The sequence below is a fragment of the Stegostoma tigrinum genome, chromosome 23 (assembly GCF_030684315.1).
Source record: "Stegostoma tigrinum isolate sSteTig4 chromosome 23, sSteTig4.hap1, whole genome shotgun sequence".
In the NCBI taxonomy this organism is placed as follows: Eukaryota; Metazoa; Chordata; class Chondrichthyes; order Orectolobiformes; family Stegostomatidae; genus Stegostoma; species Stegostoma tigrinum.
In genome coordinates, this window is record NC_081376.1 from 25,005,620 (window position 1) to 25,023,813 (window position 18,194).

At 48.4% G+C, this 18,194-nt stretch overlaps 1 protein-coding gene across 3 annotated transcripts in view; it reads right to left on the minus strand.

The window, feature by feature from the left end:
• Window positions 1-18,194, minus strand: part of unkl (unk like zinc finger) — a 137,525-nt gene that overhangs the window by 26,008 nt on the left and 93,323 nt on the right. For all 3 annotated transcript variants that reach the window (XM_059654003.1, XM_059654002.1, XM_059654001.1), the window contains one exon: window positions 15,297-15,462. In XM_059654003.1, coding sequence (XP_059509986.1) covers window positions 15,297-15,462 — 166 coding nt within the window. The remainder of the gene's footprint in view (window positions 1-15,296; window positions 15,463-18,194) is intronic.

An 18,194-nucleotide genomic window follows, 5' to 3' on the forward strand; every position in this document is an offset into this window, starting at 1 on the left:
ACCTGTGCTGTGATAAAGCTAAATTCCATCTCCTACTACCTAATGCTTTACTACATGCGGTAGTGGCACTCATGTATCCAGCTCAATTGAAAATTCTTCACTAACTGATCGAGACAAATGAGTATGAGTAGGCTAGAACAGCAAAGGGAAGATGAAAAGCAAGAGATGCTTTAAAGCTGATCTTGTCCTCAACAGACATGCTTACAATTAGAAGCATGTAAGAGAGTTCATTGCCATGCTCCTCCTGACAAGTCAGGGGCCAATTATAGTGCATCCGTTGGCAGCCTAAATGGTGCACAGATGACTGCTACTTAATACAACAATTCCCAATTACTTCTAAATATAACCACTGACTACAAAATTAAATTGATAAATTAGATCACAAAAATCTGGAAATCAACAAGACCGCTACTCCTGTCACACTGGTGTCAAATTTGGGGACCTTAAAGAAATAATTCATTAAGATCCAATTTGAATGAACTTATACACAGAAAAATATCAGAATAAATCTTTGGTACACATACTCAGGAGAGGTATCTTCCCAAAGGTTTGCAGAACTCTTCAGAATTAGTGCAGAGTTTATAAACAGATCAGGCAGTACAAGAAAACCGTTACCAACTTCTGGGCTCTAATTCTGCACATGTTCATTGATGATTGCACAATATTCAATATCTTTGATGACTCCTCAGATGAAGGTGATCATGGCCAAATGAACGAAGACATGGACAATATCTACGCATGGCCGACAAGGGGCAAGTAGCATTCATGCCATACAAGTGTCAGGTAACGAACATCTCCAAATCTAACCATTGCCTCTTGGCATACAATGGCACAGCCATTACTGAAAACCCTACTACTCAGATTCTGGGGAGCCAACACTGACCAGAAAATAAATACAGTGTACAAACACTATGACTACAACAGCCAGAGACTAGAAATTTTGCAACGAATAATTCATCTCCTGACCCTCCGAAGCTTGTCCATGTCTTCAAGGCACAAGTCAGAAGTGTGGTAGAATATTCTCCACTTACCTGGATGACTATAACTCCAACAATACCCAACAAGCTTGGAACAATCCAGGGCAAAGCAGTCATTTTGTACCACCTCATTTCCTCCAGCAGTAGAATTCATGGTCAGAACAGCAGTGTTCCATTATATAAAGTGAAAATTGGTGAAGAGGTGGTAGAAGTAATAGGGAAATTCTCAGTTGCAGAAATCTAATTTATCCTTGGTAATGATCTACCTGGATAACAGGTGGGAGTGATGCCAACTGTGGTTGAAAAGCCAATGGAAAATCAGGAAGAGGTGTTACCAGAAAGGACATTGTGGGATTTTTCCTGACTGTGTGGTAACAAGGGGAAACAATGGCAATGATATTATCACTGGACTGTCAATCCAGACTCAGATTCAAATCACACCACAGCAGATGGGGGAATTTGAATTCAATAAAATAACTGGAATTAAGGATCTAATGATGACCATGAACCCATTGTTGATTGTTGGAAAAATCCATCTGGTTCACTATAGTCCTTTAGGAAAGGACACTGCCATCTTTACATGTCTGGCCTGCGTGCAACGTCAGACCCACAGCAATGTGGTAGACTTGAGCTGCCCTCTGGGCAATTAGGGACAGGCAATAAATGCTGTCAGAGATAATAGGAACTGCAGATGCTGGAGAATCCAAGATAATAAAACGTGAGGCTGGATGAACACAGCAGGCCAAGCAGCATCTCAGGAGCACAAAAGCTGACATTTCGGGCCTAGACCCTTCATCAGAGAGGGGGATGGGGTGAGGGTTCTGGAATAAATAGGGAGAGAGGGGGAGGCAGACCGAAGATGGAGAGAAAAGAAGATAGGTGGAGAGAGTATAGGTGGGGAGGTAGGGAGGGGATAGGTCAGTCCAGGGAAGACGGACAGGTCAAGGAGGTGGGATGAGGTTAGTAGGTAGATGGGGGTGCGGCTTGGGGTGGGAGGAAGGGATGGGTGAGAGGAAGAACAGGTTAGGGAAGCAGAGACAGCTTGGACTGGTTTTGGGATGCAGTGGGTGGAGGGGAAGAGCTGGGCTGGTTGTGTGGTGCAGTGGGGGGAGGGGACGAACTGGGCTGGTTTAGGGATGCAGTTGGGGGAAGGGGAGATTTTGAAACTGATTGGACTTCACCAGTTTCAAAATCTCCCCTTCCCCCAACTGCATCCCTAAACCAGCCCAGTTTGTCCCCTCCCCCCACTGCACCACACAACCAGCCCAGCTCTTCCCCTCCACCCACTGCATCCCAAAATCAGTCCAACCTGTCTCTGCCTCCCTAACCTGTTCTTCCTCTCACCCATCCCTTCCTCCCACACCAAGCCGCACCCCCATCTACCTATTAACCTCATCCCACCTTCTTGGCCTGTCCGTCTTCCCTGGACTGACCTATCCCCTCCCTACCTATACTCTCTCCACCTATCTTCTTTTCTCTCCATCTTCGGTCCGCCTCCCCCTCTCTCCCTATTTGTTCCAGTTCCCTCACCCCATCCCCCTCTCTGATGAAGGGTCTAGGCCCGAAACGTCAGCTTTTGTGCTCCTGAGATGCTGCTTGGCCTGCTGTGTTCATCCAGCCTCACATTTTATTATCAGGCAATAAATGCTGCCTGGTCAGCAACGCCCTCATCCTGCGAATGAATTTAAAAAAAGTCAAAGCCACAAGCTGAAGCAGGAGGAGAAACCAAAGAATAAGGATAAGGAAGTTGAATTTTAATTAGCAGTAACTACGTTTGATCAAATGATTGAGAAAAATACCAAGAACAGATGGAGGACAAAGTGGTTATTTTTAGTTGAGAGATATTTGCTGAATTACAACAGAAAGGTGCAAAACAAAAGCAGTTTTACCAAAAAGCATGCACAGAAGAAGAATTTCAGTGTATCCCAGAATGTTACGACCTTAAAAATGAAGTCTTGATGAGGAAATGCAAACAATCACATACTTATCAAGTGGTATTACCAGTGGTTTAAAGAAAGGATGAAGTACAACAGGTAGCACACTAATTATCATTAGGTCATCATTTAGGAGTAAGGCAAATTCAAGCCAAAATAGAAAGACATTTTATCTCACACCGCGTAAGGATTTGGTTCATATTTGCTCGATACCTGCTATGTCAGCTAACTGGTAAACTTCAGCCAGTGATAAAACCAGCACCCTTAATACTCTCTGATGAAGGGTCTAGGCCCGAAACATCAGCTTTTGTGCTCCTGAGATGCTGCTGGGCCTGCTGTGTTCATCCAGCCTCACATTTTATTATCTTGGATTCTCCAGCATCTGCAGTTCCCATTACCACTGATACCGTTAATACCCATTCTGGCATTTGATGAACTTTTACAAGCATCTTAATTGATTGCATTTAAACTCAATTTAAAACAAAAAGCAGGAATCAGTATTTGTTAACCATAATTGACGTGTCTACTAGATTTCCAGAGGCCATTCCATTACACAGTGTCATAGCTAAAGGGATTGTAGAAGAGTTACTCAAACTTTTGCACTCGAAACACACTACCCACAAAGATGCAATCAGATCAAGTCAAATTTTACATCAAAGTTATTGAAGGGAATTATGGATAGCTTGGGAATAAAACAAATCTAAATTGACTGCATACCATCCAGAATTGCAGGGAGCATTAGAACTGTAGCATCAAACTTTAAAGACCAAATTAAGGGTTTATAGCCAGGAATTCAATTTGCACGTTCTGCAATTAGGGATGCACATAAGAAACAACTAAATTCAGTCCATTTGCATTAGCTTTGGGTGCGAGGTAAGAGGGCCAGTGAAATTAAGGAGAAATTGGCGAGTCAGAGTTCAGAGACCACCTATTTGGACTGTGTGTCAAATTTTAGGCAGACGTTAAACAGAGCAAGTGAGTTGGCTAGACAGGTGAAACTTTAAAGGCAAGGTTTAGTTGGCCTTATCAAATAGGTAGGAAATTGAGTGAGGCAAATTAGTTGATAAGAATGCCAGATAGAAAGATATCTCAGTGTCTCATGTGAATATACTCAAAAAGGTATTTTGATAGTGAAAGAAAACAAAAAGCCAGCGTGCTACTGGTTGCAAGAGTGAAGAATCAAGTTCAGATGATTCTGAATTGAACATTCCTCAAATTAAAATGGAAAATGAGGAAGCACTCAAAAATTGGGATAAATTATTGAATTACCTTTCAGAGGAAAACAGAAATTATCTGAAAGAATTATAACAATCACAAGGGGAGATATGTGGGAATATGTCCGGAGTACTAATCTAAATATGCATAATATAAATATAGGAAACGCTGTTCAAATTAAGCAACATTCTTATAGATATAATCCTCTAAAGTTGGCACAAGTTCAAAAAGAAATTGAACGCATGCTCAAAGACAATATAATTGAAGTGGGTTGCAGGAATACAGCTCACCCATAGTGATGGTACCAAAACTAAACAGTACCCAATGATTATGTGTAGATTATCAAAGTTGATGCAGTTACAAAATCTCATTCATATCCTAATCCATGTTTGGAATACTGTACTGACAAGGTGGAACAAGCTATATGTAATTTCAAAATTGGATTTAGTCAGAGCTAACTGGGAGGTACCTTTATCTAAAAAGAGCAAAGGAAATTTCGGCTCTTGTGACACTGAATGGACAATACCAATTTTAAAGTTACACCATTTGATATGAAAAATGTGCCAGCCACATGTTAAAGAATAACCAATAAGGTCATTTGGGGCTTACATAATTGTGTGGTGTACATTGACGACATGGTGATATTTAGTCACAGAAGGAACAAACACTCAGGGCATCTTTTGGAATTCTTCAATGTCGGGAGGCGGGCTTCGTGATAAACCTGGATAAGAGTGAGTTCACAAAAGCTCAGGTCATGTTCCTTGGCAATGTTATTGGACATGGATAACTGGCCCCATGGGATGTGAAAATAAAGGTTATGGGGAGTTTCCCATACAATGGATGACGACAATTCCTAGGACTGACTTCTTTTTGAGCAGAAGCTCATACCAAATTTTAGCAGTGTGGTTGCTCCACTGACTGCCTTGTTGAAGTAGTGCAGAAAATTTCAGTGGACATATGAATGTTAGAAAGCATTTGACAGCCTGAAAACTTTGTTAACCACTGCCCAGTGTTAGCTACACCTAATTATGCAAAGCCATTCAAAGGTGGCGGTCGATGCAAGTGATGTGGGTGTCAGTGCCGTAACTCTTGCAAGATGACAAGATAGAAAGACCTATTGGGTATTTTTCCAAAAAACTGAATAATTATCAACAGAAATATTCTTCAATTGACGAGATGTTGAGTTTAGTGCCGTCATCATAAAATTTCAAATTTATATTGCCAGTCATGTGTCTAAAATAACTATATACACTGATCATAATCCCTTAACATTTTTGGGAAAATTTATGGATAAAAATTTCAGACTGTGTGGATGGAGCTTATTATTGCAGCCAATCAATTTGAAATTTATATGCATGACAAGAGAATGTAATTGCCGATGCATTGTCGCGACTTTGAAGTAAGAAAGGCATAGGAATTCAGTAACAAGGAATAAAAGGATTGAAATGGACTGTACACATGAACGCTTGCACGCTTAGAGTCAATATAATGTATATGTATTGCATTAGAGTCTACCGATAGCACAAAACAAAAGGTTTTTTAAAAATTTTGCCGTTTTTGTATAGCAATGACTTTTTTAAAAACCAAGACGGGAGGTGATACGTTTCAATGGCTTTAAGAGGTGCATTTTGTCCTGGACTTTTTTTTAAATGCAGAGAGGTTCAGACAGAGGAGTCAAGCAGTCTACTTAAAGCCAGTAAAGTAAACAGCTTGTGAGGCCTTGGGTTTTGTTTTGGAAGTTGGAACAATAGCAGAAATAGGGTGACGTCAAACCCCCACAGAAACAAGCTTTTACTTGGTGGATAATAAAATGTGAGGCTGGATGAACACAGCTGGCCAAGCAGCATCTCAGGAGCACAAAAGCTGACGTTTCGGGCCTAGACCCTTCATCAGAGAGGGGGATGGGGGGAGGGAACTGGAATAAATAGGGAGAGAGGGGGAGGCGGACCGAAGATGGAGAGTAAAGAAGATAGGTGGAGAAGGTGTGGGTGGGGAGGTAGGGAGGGGATAGGTCAGTCCAGGGAAGACGGACAGGTCAAGGAGGTGGGATGAGGTTAGTAGGTAGCTGGGGGTGCGGCTTGGGGTGGGAGGAAGGGATGGGTGAGAGGAAGAACCGGTTAGGGAGGCAGAGACAGGTTGGACTGGTTTTGGGATGCAGTGGGTGGGGGGGAAGAGCTGGGCTGGTTGTGTGGTGCAGTGGGGGGGAGGGGATGAACTGGGCTGGTTTAGGGATGCAGTGGGGGAAGGGGAGATTTTGAAACTGGTGAAGTCCACATTGATACCATATGGCTGCAGGGTTCCCAGGCGGAATATGAGTTGCTGTTCCTGCAACCTTCGGGTGGCATCATTGTGGCAGTGCAGGAGGCCCATGATGGACATGTCATCAAGAGAATGGGAGGGGGAGTGGAAATGGTTTGCGACTGGGAGGTGCAGTTGTTTGTTGCGAACTGAGCGGAGGTGTTCTGCAAAGCGGTCCCCAAGCCTCCGCTTGGTTTCCCCAATGTAGAGAAAGCCGCACCGGGTACAGTGGATGCAGTATACCACATTGGCAGATGTGCAGGTGAACCTCTGCTTAATGTGGAATGTCATCTTGGGGCCTGGGATGGGGGTGAGGGAGGAGGTGTGGGGACAAGTGTAGCATTTCCTGCGGTTGCAGGGGAAGGTGCCGGGTGTGGTGGGGTTGGAGGGCAGTGTGGAGCGAACAAGGGAGTCACGGAGAGAGTGGTCTCTCCGGAAAGCAGACAGGGGTGGGGATGGAAAAATGTCTTGGGTGGTGGGGTCGGATTGTAAATGGCGGAAATGTCGGAGGATAATGCGTTGTATCCGGAGGTTGGTTGGGTGGTGTGTGAGAACGAGGGGGATCCTCTTGGGGCGGTTGTGGCGGGGGCGGGGTGTGAGGGATGTGTCGCGGGAAATGCGGGAGACGCGGTCAAGGGCGTTCTCAATCACCGTGGGGGGGAAGTTGCGGTCCTTAAAGAACTTGGACATCTGGGATGTGCGGGAGTGGAATGTCTTATCGTGGGAGTGGAATGTCTTATCGTGGGAGCAGATGCGGCGGAGGCGGAGGAATTGGGAATAGGGGATGGAATTTTTGCAGGAGGGTGGGTGGGAGGAGGTGTATTCTAGGTAGCTGTGGGAGTCGGTGGGCTTGAAATGGACATCAGTTACAAGCTGGTTGCCTGAGATGGAGACTGAGGTGTCCAGGAAGGTGAGGGATGTGCTGGAGATGGCCCAGGTGAACTGAAGGTTGGGGTGGAAGGTGTTGGTGAAGTGGATGAACTGTTCGAGCTCCTCTGGGGAGCAAGAGGCGGCGCCGATACAGTCATCAATGTACCGGAGGAAGAGGTGGGGTCTGGGGCCTGTGTAGGTGCGGAAGATGGACTGTTCCACGTAACCTACAAAGAGGCAGGCATAGCTGGGGCCCATGCGGGTGCCCATGGCCACCCCCTTAGTCTGTAGGAAGTGGGAGGAGTCAAAAGAGAAGTTGTTGAGTGTGAGGACGAGTTCCGCTAGGCGGATGAGAGTGTCGGTGGAGGGGGCCTGGTCGGGCCTGCGGGACAGGAAGAAGCGGAGGGCCTTGAGGCCATCTCCATGCGGAATGCAGGTGTACAGGGACTGGACGTCCATGGTGAATATGAGGTGTTGGGGGCCAGGGAATTGGAAGTCCTGGAGGAGGTGGAGGGCGTGGGTGGTGTCACGGACATAGGTGGGGAGTTCCTGGACCAAAGGGGAGAAAATGGAGTCCAGATAGGTGGAGATGAGTTCGGTGGGGCAGGAGCAGGCTGAGACGATGGGTCGACCAGGGCAGGCAGGTTTGTGGATTTTGGGAAGGAGATAGAAACGGGCCGTGCGGGGTTGGGGAACAATGAGGTTGGAGGCTGTGGGTGGGAGGTCCCCTGAGGTGATGAGGTCATGAATGGTGTTGGAGATGATGGTTTGGTGCTCGGGTGTGGGGTCATGATCGAGGAGGCGGTAGGAGGTGGTGTCGGAGAGTTGGCGTCTGGCCTCGGCGATGTAGAGGTCAGTACGCCATACTACCACTGCGCCACCCTTGTCTGCGGGTTTGATGGTGAGGTTGGGGTTGGAGCGGAGGGAGCGGAGGGCTGCCCGTTCTGCGGGGGAGAGGTTGGAGTGGGTGAGAGGGGTGGAGAGGTTGAGGCGGTTAATGTCTCGACGGCAGTTGGAGATGAAGAGGTCGAGGGAGGGTAGGAGGCCTGGGGGTGGTGTCCAGGAGGAGGACTTGTGTTGGAAGCGGGCGAAGGGGTCAGTGGAAGGAGGGTTGGGTTCCCGGTTGAAGAAGTAGGCATGCAGGCGAAGACGGCGGAAAAACTGCTCTGTGTCCGACCGTGACTGGTATTCGTTGATGTGTGGTTGTAGGGGGACAAAGGTGAGCCCCTTGCTCAGGACTGACCGTTCGTCCTCAGTCAGTGGGAGGTCTGGGGGGATGGTGAAGATTCGGCAGGGCTCAGGGTGGCTGTCTCCTCTGGGGTTGCAGGCTGTGGAGGTTGTGGGCGGAGCGATGATGTCGTCGGCCGTGGGCGGGGTTCCGTCGGCGTCGACCGTGGGCGGGGTTCCGTCGGCGTCGACCGTGGGCGGGGTTCGTTCGACGTCGACCGTGGGCGGGGTTCCGTCGACGTCGACCGTGGGCGGGGTTCCGTCGGCGGTGGGAGTATCGGGGTGGGCGGCAGCAGCTGAGGTGAGGGTGGTGTGTGGGCTGTAGTACCTGGACGTGGAGGTGGTGACTGCAGCAGCGGTTCCGGAAGTGGTGTGGCCGGCGGAGGCCGATGTGACGTCATCGGTGGGGTCTCCGGCCGTGTCCTCATGGTCACTGGCGGCGGGTGCATGGTGGGGGAGGGGCAGGGACAGAGTCGGGATTTGGGAGGCGCAGGAATCCTCTTGTGGGTGGCAGGGGCCCGTGAGTTGGTTGTACTTACGATTTTTGGTGTCCAGTAAAGCTGAGTGGAACTGGGTGTTCAGTCTGTGGATCCTGCGGAGGATAAAAAACAGCAGGGGTCCTTTGCAGGTCTGGGAGAGGGAGGCTCTGAGCTGGGGCAGGCTGGATTGCAGTGTGTGGAGGTGCCGGCGCATGGCTGCGAGTGTCTGTTTCAGGACTCGCAGGGAGAAACGCTTCTGAAGGGCCTGAATATTCTGGGTGTAGAGGTGGTCACGGTTGGGACCAAATTGGGAAGGCTGAAATGTGGACTGTAGTCCCTTGGGGATGATCTGGTTCCATAGGCAGGTGCTGAGGAAGGTGATGTGGCTGTGGTACCTGGTTTGCTTCAGGACATGGTCGAGCAGTTTCAAGGCCGAAGAGATTACAAGAGAGTTGCAATGGGAGAGAGATTCCCTGAGGTTGGTCCGGAGGGAGGAGGGTAACTTCTTCAGGTTAGGCATCCCTGGAAGAGGCTTCGCAGTGAGGTTAAAATAGTATCAGAGATAATGGGAACTGCAGATGCTGGAGATTCCAAGATAATAAAATGTGAGGCTGGATGAACACAGCTGGCCAAGCAGCATCTCAGGAGCACAAAAGCTGACGTTTCGGGCCTAGACCCTTCATCAGAGAGGGGGATGGGGGGAGGGAACTGGAATAAATAGGGAGAGAGGGGGAGGCGGACCGAAGATGGAGAGTAAAGAAGATAGGTGGAGAAGGTGTGGGTGGGGAGGTAGGGAGGGGATAGGTCAGTCCAGGGAAGACGGACAGGTCAAGGAGGTGGGATGAGGTTAGTAGGTAGCTGGGGGTGCGGCTTGGGGTGGGAGGAAGGGATGGGTGAGAGGAAGAACCGGTTAGGGAGGCAGAGACAGGTTGGACTGGTTTTGGGATGCAGTGGGTGGGGGGGAAGAGCTGGGCTGGTTGTGTGGTGCAGTGGGGGGAGGGGATGAACTGGGCTGGTTTAGGGATGCAGTGGGGGAAGGGGAGATTTTGAAACTGGTGAAGTCCACATTGATACCATATGGCTGCAGGGTTCCCAGGCGGAATATGAGTTGCTGTTCCTGCAACCTTCGGGTGGCATCATTGTGGCAGTGCAGGAGGCCCATGATGGACATGTCATCAAGAGAATGGGAGGGGGAGTGGAAATGGTTTGCGACTGGGAGGTGCAGTTGTTTGTTGCGATGCACATCTGCCAATGTGGTATACTGCATCCACTGTACCCGGTGCGGCTTTCTCTACATTGGGGAAACCAAGCGGAGGCTTGGGGACCGCTTTGCAGAACACCTCCGCTCAGTTCGCAACAAACAACTGCACCTCCCAGTCGCAAACCATTTCCACTCCCCCTCCCATTCTCTAGATGACATGTCCATCATGGGCCTCCTGCACTGCCACAATGATGCCACCCGAAGGTTGCAGGAACAGCAACTCATATTCCGCCTGGGAACCCTGCAGCCATATGGTATCAATGTGGACTTCACCAGTTTCAAAATCTCCCCTTCCCCCACTGCATCCCTAAACCAGCCCAGTTCATCCCCTCCCCCCACTGCACCACACAACCAGCCCAGCTCTTCCCCCCCACCCACTGCATCCCAAAACCAGTCCAACCTGTCTCTGCCTCCCTAACCGGTTCTTCCTCTCACCCATCCCTTCCTCCCACACCAAGCCGCACCCCCAGCTACCTACTAACCTCATCCCACCTCCTTGACCTGTCCGTCTTCCCTGGACTGACCTATCCCCTCCCTACCTCCCCACCCACACCTTCTCCACCTATCTTCTTTACTCTCCATCTTCGGTCCGCCTCCCCCTCTCTCCCTATTTATTCCAGTTCCCTCACCCCATCTCCCTCTCTGATGAAGGGTCTAGGCCCGAAACGTCAGCTTTTGTGCTCCTGAGATGCTGCTTGGCCAGCTGTGTTCATCCAGCCTCACATTTTATTATCTTGGAATCTCCAGCATCTGCAGTTCCCATTATCTCTTTTACTTGGTGGAAGCTGTTTTGTCCTCTCTGTTACAGCTAAAAGTTTGGGTTCTCTTCCTACTACTGGAATTGCACGAGACAATCTACTGTATTGACTTCACCTTTGCCAAGGATGTGTTAATGGGATGTTACTATATTGGAACAGTTAATGGTATGTTATTGATGATAATGGGAGCTGCAGATACTGGAGAATCCCAGATAATAGTGTGAGGCTGGATGAACACAGCAGGCCAAGCAGCATCTCAGGAGCACAAAAGCTGACGTTTCGGGCCGAGACCCTTCATCAGAGAGGGGGATGGGTTGAGGGTTCTGGAATAAATAGGGAGAGAGGAGGAGGCGGACCGAAGATGGAGAGAAACGACGATAGGTGGAGATGAGAGTATAGGTGGGGAGGTAGGGAGGGGATAGGTCAGTCCAGGGAAGATGGACAGGTCAAGGAGGTGGGATGAGGTGGTAGGTAGGAAATGGAGGTGCGGCTTGAGGTGGGAGGAAGGGATTGGTGAGAGGAAGAACAGGTTAGGAAGGCAGAGACAGGCTGGGCTGGTTTTGGGATGCAGTGGGGGGAGGGGGAAGAGCTGGGCTGGTTTTGGGATGTGGTGGGGGGGGGGGGTAGGGCTTCAAAATCTCCCCTTCCCCCACCGCATCTCTAAACCAGCCCAGTTCGTCCCCTCCCCCGACTGCACTACACAAGCAGCCCAACTCTTCCCCTCCCCCGACTCCATCCCAAAACCAGCCCAGCCTGTCTCTGCGTCCCGAACCTGTTCTTCCTCTCACCCATCCCTTCCTACCACCTCAAGCCGCACCTCCATTTCCTACCTAACACCTCATCCCATCTCCTTGACCTGTCCGTCTTCCCTGGACTGACCTATCCCCTCCCTACCTCCCCACCTATCTTCTTTTCTCTCCATCTTCGGTCCGCCTCCCCCTCTCTCCCTATTTATTCCAGAACCCTCACCCCATCCCCCTCTCTGATGAAGGGTCTAGGCCCGAAACGTCAGCTTTTGTGCTCCTGAGATGCTGCTTGGCCTGCTGTGTTCATCCAGCTTCACACTTTATTTAATGGTATGTTATTATTTTGTTAAGTATTTTGATGGAGTTGCAGTTCAGCCAATTCTTTCTTATTGTTCGTGTTTTAACTACAGTGTAAGAATAAAGTGTGTTTTGCTTCAAGCCTGGTAGTTTAACCAGGCAAATTGCATACAGAGAGCAATCTACCGTTAAAATATGAATATGTTAGGGTCTAGGCTATCTCCTTGACATATCTTGAGGGAGTCTGGTCTGGTCCATAATGTTGAATACGTCAGGTAATGACCCAGCTTTGGTGCTACAGAATAATGAACCTGAAACTTCCATTCAATACTTGGGTACAAACAACAGCTAGCAGTAAAGAGGCAGCAAACAGAAAGATAAAACAGGAGCTGGAAAGAAGTTTCAAAGATGCAAGTCAACCATAGGCTTTCAGTCCAAAACATCCTCATCTAGCCAAGATTGGAAACAGTGCTTGACCAATAGAAATCTTTCACATACAAACTAGAAGTATCCTTAATAACATGCACTTTCAGTCGGGGTCACTGTATACATAAGCTAAGTATTTGATGTTAATACCATTTCTGACGTTCAAGAAGGTGTAAACTCCACACAACAGCCCTCCAAGGCTAGGACTGAACCGAGGTCTCTGGTGTAGTGAGGCAGCAGTGCTAACCACTGAGCCGTTGTTTGCAGAAGACACTAAAATAGTAGTGGACAAGAAGGTTATCTGAGTAGAATTGGACCTTGATCAGATGGGCTATTGGGTTGAGGAGTGGTTCATGGAGGTTAATATAGGTAAATGCGAGATGTTGCGTTTTGGTAAAACATCAGGGTAGAACTTGTACGGTTAATGGTAGAGTCCTGGGGAGTGTTACCAAACAGACCTTGGGATGCAGGTGGATAATTACTTGTAAGGCATTTGATAAGGTTCCCCATGGAAGGCTCATTCAGAAGGTCAGGAGGAATGGGATACAGGGGAACTTAGCTGCTTGGATACAGAATTGGCTGGCCAACAGAAGACAGCGAGTGGTAGTAGAAGGAAAATATTCTGCCTGGAAGTCAGTGGTGAGTGGGGTTCCACAGGGCTCTGTCCTTGGGCCTCTACTGTTTGTAATTTTTATTAATGACTTGGACGAGGGAATTGAAGGATGGGTCAGCAAGTTTGCAGACGACACAAAGGTCGGAGGTGTCGTTGACAGTGTAGAGGGCTGTTGTAGGCTGCAGCGGGACATTGACAGGATGCAGAGATGGGCTGAGAGGTGGCAGATGGAGTTCAACCTGGATAAATGCGAGGTGATGCATTTTGGAAGGTCGAATTTGAAAGCTGAGTACAGGATTAAGGATAGGATTCTTGGCAGCGTGGAGGAACAGAGGGATCTTGGTGTGCAGATACATAGATCCCTTAAAATGGCCACCCAAGTGGACAGGGTTGTTAAGAAAGCATATGGTGTTTTGGCTTTCATTAACAGGGGGATTGAGTTTAAGAGTCGTGAGATCTTGTTGCAGCTCTATAAAACTTTGGTTAGACCGCACTTGGAATACTGCGTCCAGTTCTGGGCGCCCTATTATAGGAAAGATGTGGATGCTTTGGAGAGGGTTCAGAGGAGGTTTACCAGGATGCTGCCTGGACTGGAGGGCTTATCTTATGAAGAGAGGTTGACTGAGCTCGGTCTCTTTTCATTGGAGAAAAGGAGGAGGAGAGGGGACCTAATTGAGGTATACAAGATAATGAGAGGCATAGATAGAGTCGATAGCCAGAGACTATTTCCCAGGGCAGAAATGGCTAGCACGAGGGGTCATAGTTTTAAGCTGGTTGGTGGAAAGTATAGAGGGGATGTCAGAGGCAGGTTCTTTACGCAGAGAGTTGTGAGAGCATGGAATGCGTTGCCAGCAGCAGTTGTGGAAGCAAGGTCATTGGGGTCATTTAAGAGACTGCTGGACATGCATATGGTCACAGAAATTTGAGGGTGCATCCATGAGGATCAATGGTCGGCACAACATTGTGGGCTGAAGGGCCTGTTCTGTGCTGTACTGTTCTATGTTCTATGTTCTATGTTCTATGTTCTATGTTCTATGTTCTATGTTCTATGTTCTATGTTCTATGTTCTATGTTCTATGTTCTATGTTCTATGTTCTATGTTCTATGTTCTATGAAAGTACAGTTGGACGTGGACAGGGTGGTGAAGTAGGCATTTGGCATGCTTGCCTTCTTTGGTCGGTGCATTAAGTGCAGCAGTTGGGGTCACTTTTTGGAGTACTGCGTTCAATTCTGGTCTCCCTTCTGTAGGAAGGATGTTGTGAAAATTTACAAAGATGTTGACAGGGCTAGGGGATTTGAGCAAAAAGGAGAGGCTGAATATGTTGGGGCTGTTTTCCCTGGAATGTTGGAGGCTGAGAGTTGACCTTTATAGAAATTTATAAAATCATGAGGAGCATACATAGGGTGAATAGCCAAAGTCTACTTTTTTTCCCACGGTAGAGGAGTCCAAAACTGAAGGGCATAAGTTTAAGGTGAGAGGGGAGTGATTTTAAAAAGGATCTGAGAAGCAACTTTTTCACGTAGAAGGTGGTGTGCATATGGAACAAGCTGCCAGAGGACAGATGTGGAAGCATTGGAAAGGCTGTGGAGTAGATTTAGATGTTGCCTGGTATGGAGGGAAGGTCTTATGAGGAAAGGCTGAGGGACTTGAGGCTGTTTTCGTTAGGGAGAAGAAGGTTAAGAGGCAATTTAATAGAGACATACAAGATGATCAGAGGGTTAGATAGGGTGGACAGTGAGAGCCTTTTTCCTCGGACAGTGACGGCTAGAACGAGGGGACATACCTTTAAATTGAGGGGTGATACATATAGGATTGATGTCAGAGGTAGGTTCTATACTCAGGGTAGTAAGGGCTTGGAATGTCGTACTTGCAACAGTAGTAGACCAACCAATTTTCAGGGCATTTGAATGGTCATTGGATAAACGTATGGATGGTAATGGAATAGTGTAGGTTAGATGGGCTTCAGATCAGCTTCACAGGTCGGCGCAACATCAAGGGCCAAAGGGCCTGTACTGCGCTGTAATGTTCTATATTCAAAGATCTAGTAGAACAGTAAATGAAGCAGCACAAATCAGATCAAAGATAGCTCTTTGGTCAAGGCAGCAAATCTTAACCACCAAGGTTACTCCCAATAATTCAAAATCACAGCTCTAGGAGGTATCCAAATAGCTCTCCAAATTAAATTAGAACTTACCAATTACTGATTCTACTGTATTGCTAGCAGGGTAAAATGGAACTGCTTTGGCATTCATAGTTGACAATGTAGAGGGAGATGAAGTATCAGATCCAATACTAGATGCCAAACTGGATGTTATACTGGAGGCTAGTGGGTTTACCACCGAAAACACATTTAAAAGATTCTGCAAAGGACAGAAACAGTTTGATTAGAACAAGATTGAACATACTAACCAATGAAAATTAATTTCTAATTGCATTTATTAAATGCAATTTATTACAGAAACTCCATTTTGAGAAACAATCAAATCCACTTGTAAATCCAGCTTTTCTGTAAACTATTGATTTTTGATTTTTTTCCCCAATTGTGGGAATACTACATGTTATAAATATTTCAGTGATATTACTCAGGGTCTTATTAATTTGTCACAAAAGGACAAATAATCAATTGCACTGTGCTGCAAGTTAACCAAAATATATTTTATGGCATCCGAATTACAAAATTTCAAGTTAAGTGCCAAGTCGAAATTCTGTGGAGAATCTCAATTCCCAGGAGGACTATCTTCTACATTGGCTCCCAAAACCCAGGCTACAGAAGCAGCAAGAATGATGGGAGGAAAACCAAATATGTCAAAACTAAAGCATTTGTCTTTAATACAAATGTGTCATGGGCATGCAGGGTCATAGAGACCAAGAAGATGTGGTCACAGTTTTGCTAAGTTAAGCAGATAGTTAATCTCAGGCAGTTCGGTTAGGGTACTACAGTTGTCCCTGGAGACATAAAGGGAATGGGTAACCATTAGGCAGTCTGACAGAAACAGGCAGATAATTCAGCATAACAAAGTGTGGAGCTGGATGAACACAACAGGCCAAGCAGCATCTCAGGAGCACAAAAGCTGACGTTTTGGGTTGAGACCCTTCATCACAGAGGGGGATGGGGAGAGGGAACTGGAATAAATAGGGAGAGAGGGGGAGGCGGACTAAAGATGGAGAGAAAGGGAGATAGGTAGGAAGGAGAGTATAGGTGGGGAGGTAGGGAGGGGATAGGTCAGTCCAGGGAAGACGGACAGGTCAAGGAGGTGGGATGAGGTTAGAGGGAGAAAATGGAGGTGTAGCGTGAGGTGGGAGGAAGGGATGAGTGAGAGGAAGAACAGGTTAGGGAAGTGGATACAGGCTGGGCTGGTTTTGGGATGCAGTGGGGGGAGGGGACGAGCTGGGCTGGTTTTGGGATGCAGTGTGGGGAGGGGAGATTTTGAAGCTTGTGTAGTCCACATTGATACCATTGGGCTGCAGGGTTCCCAAGCGGAATATGAGTTGCTGTTCCTGCAACCTTCGGGTGGCATCATTGTGGCACTGCAGGAGGTCCATGATGAACATGTCATCTGAAGAATGGGAGGAGAAGTTAAAATGGTTCACGACTGGGAGGTGCAGTTGTTCGTTGCGAATCGAGTGGAAGTGTTCTGCAAAGCGGTCCACAAGCCTCTGCTTGGTTTCCCCAATGTAGAGGTAGCCACACCGGGTACAATGGATACAATATACCACACTGGCAGATGTGCAGGTGAACATCTGCTTGACATGGAAGGTCATCTTGAGGCCTGGGATGGGGGTGAGGGAGGAGGTGTGGAGGCAAGTGTAGCACTTCCTGCAGTTGCAGGAGAAGATGCCAGGTGTGGTGGGGTTGGAGGGGAGTGTAGAGCGGACAAGCGAGTCACGGAGAGTGTGGTCTCTCCGGAAAGCAGACAAGGGTGGGGATGGAAAAATAGCTTGGGTGGTGGGGGCGGATTGTAGATGGCGGAAGTGTCGGAGGATGATGCGTTGTATCCGGAGGGTGGTGGGGTGGTATGCGAGAATGAGGGGGGTCCTCTGGGAGCGGGTGTGGCGAGGGCGGGGTGTGAGGGATGTGTTGCAGGAAATGCAGGAAATGCGGTCAAGGGCGTTCTCGATCAGTGCGGGGGGAAAGTTGCGGTCCTTAAAGAATGTGTACATCTGGGATGTGCGGGAGTGGAACGCCTCATCCTGGGAGCAGATGCGGCGAAGGAATTGGGAATAGGGGATGGAATTTTTGCAGGAGGGTGGGTGGGAGGATGTGTATTCTAGGTAGCTGTGGGAGTCAGTGGGCTTGAAATGGACATCAGTTTCTAGCTGGTTACCTGAGATGGAGACAGAGAGGTCCAAGAAGGTGAGGGATGTGTTGGAGATGGCCCAGGTGAACTGGAGGTTGGGGTGGAAGGTGTTGGTGAAGTGGATGAACTGTTCGAGCTCCTCTGGGGAGCAAGAGGCGGCACTGATACAGTCATCAATGTAACGGAGGAAGAGGTGGGGTTTGGGGCCTGTGTAGGTGCAGAAGAGGGACTGTTCCACGTAACCGACAAAGAGGCAGGCATAGCTGGGGCCCATGCGGGTACCCATGGCCACCTCCTTCGTCTGTAGGAAGTGGGAGGAATCGGAAGAGAAATTGTTGAGGGTGAGCACGAGTTCGGCTAGGCGGATGAGGGTGTCGGTGGAAGGGGATTGGATGGGCCTGCGGGACAGGAAGAAGCAGAGGGCCTTGAGGCCATCTGCATGAGGAATACAGGTGTACAGGGACTGGACGTCCATGGTGAAAATGAGGTGTTGGGGGCCAGGGAATTGCAAGTTCTGGAGGAGATGGAGGGCATGGGTGGTGCCACAGACGTAGGTAGGGAGTTGCTGCAGCGAAGGGGAGAAAATGGAGTCCAGATAGGTAGAGATGAGTTCGGTGGGGCAGGAACAGGCTGAGACAATGGATCGACCAGGGCAGGCAGGTTTGTGGATTTTGGGAAGGAGATAGAAATGGGCCGTGCGAGGTTGGGGTACAATGAGGTTGGAGGCTGTGGGTGGGAGGTCTCCTGAGGTGATGAGGTCATGGATGGTGTTGGAGGTGATGGTTTGGTGCTCG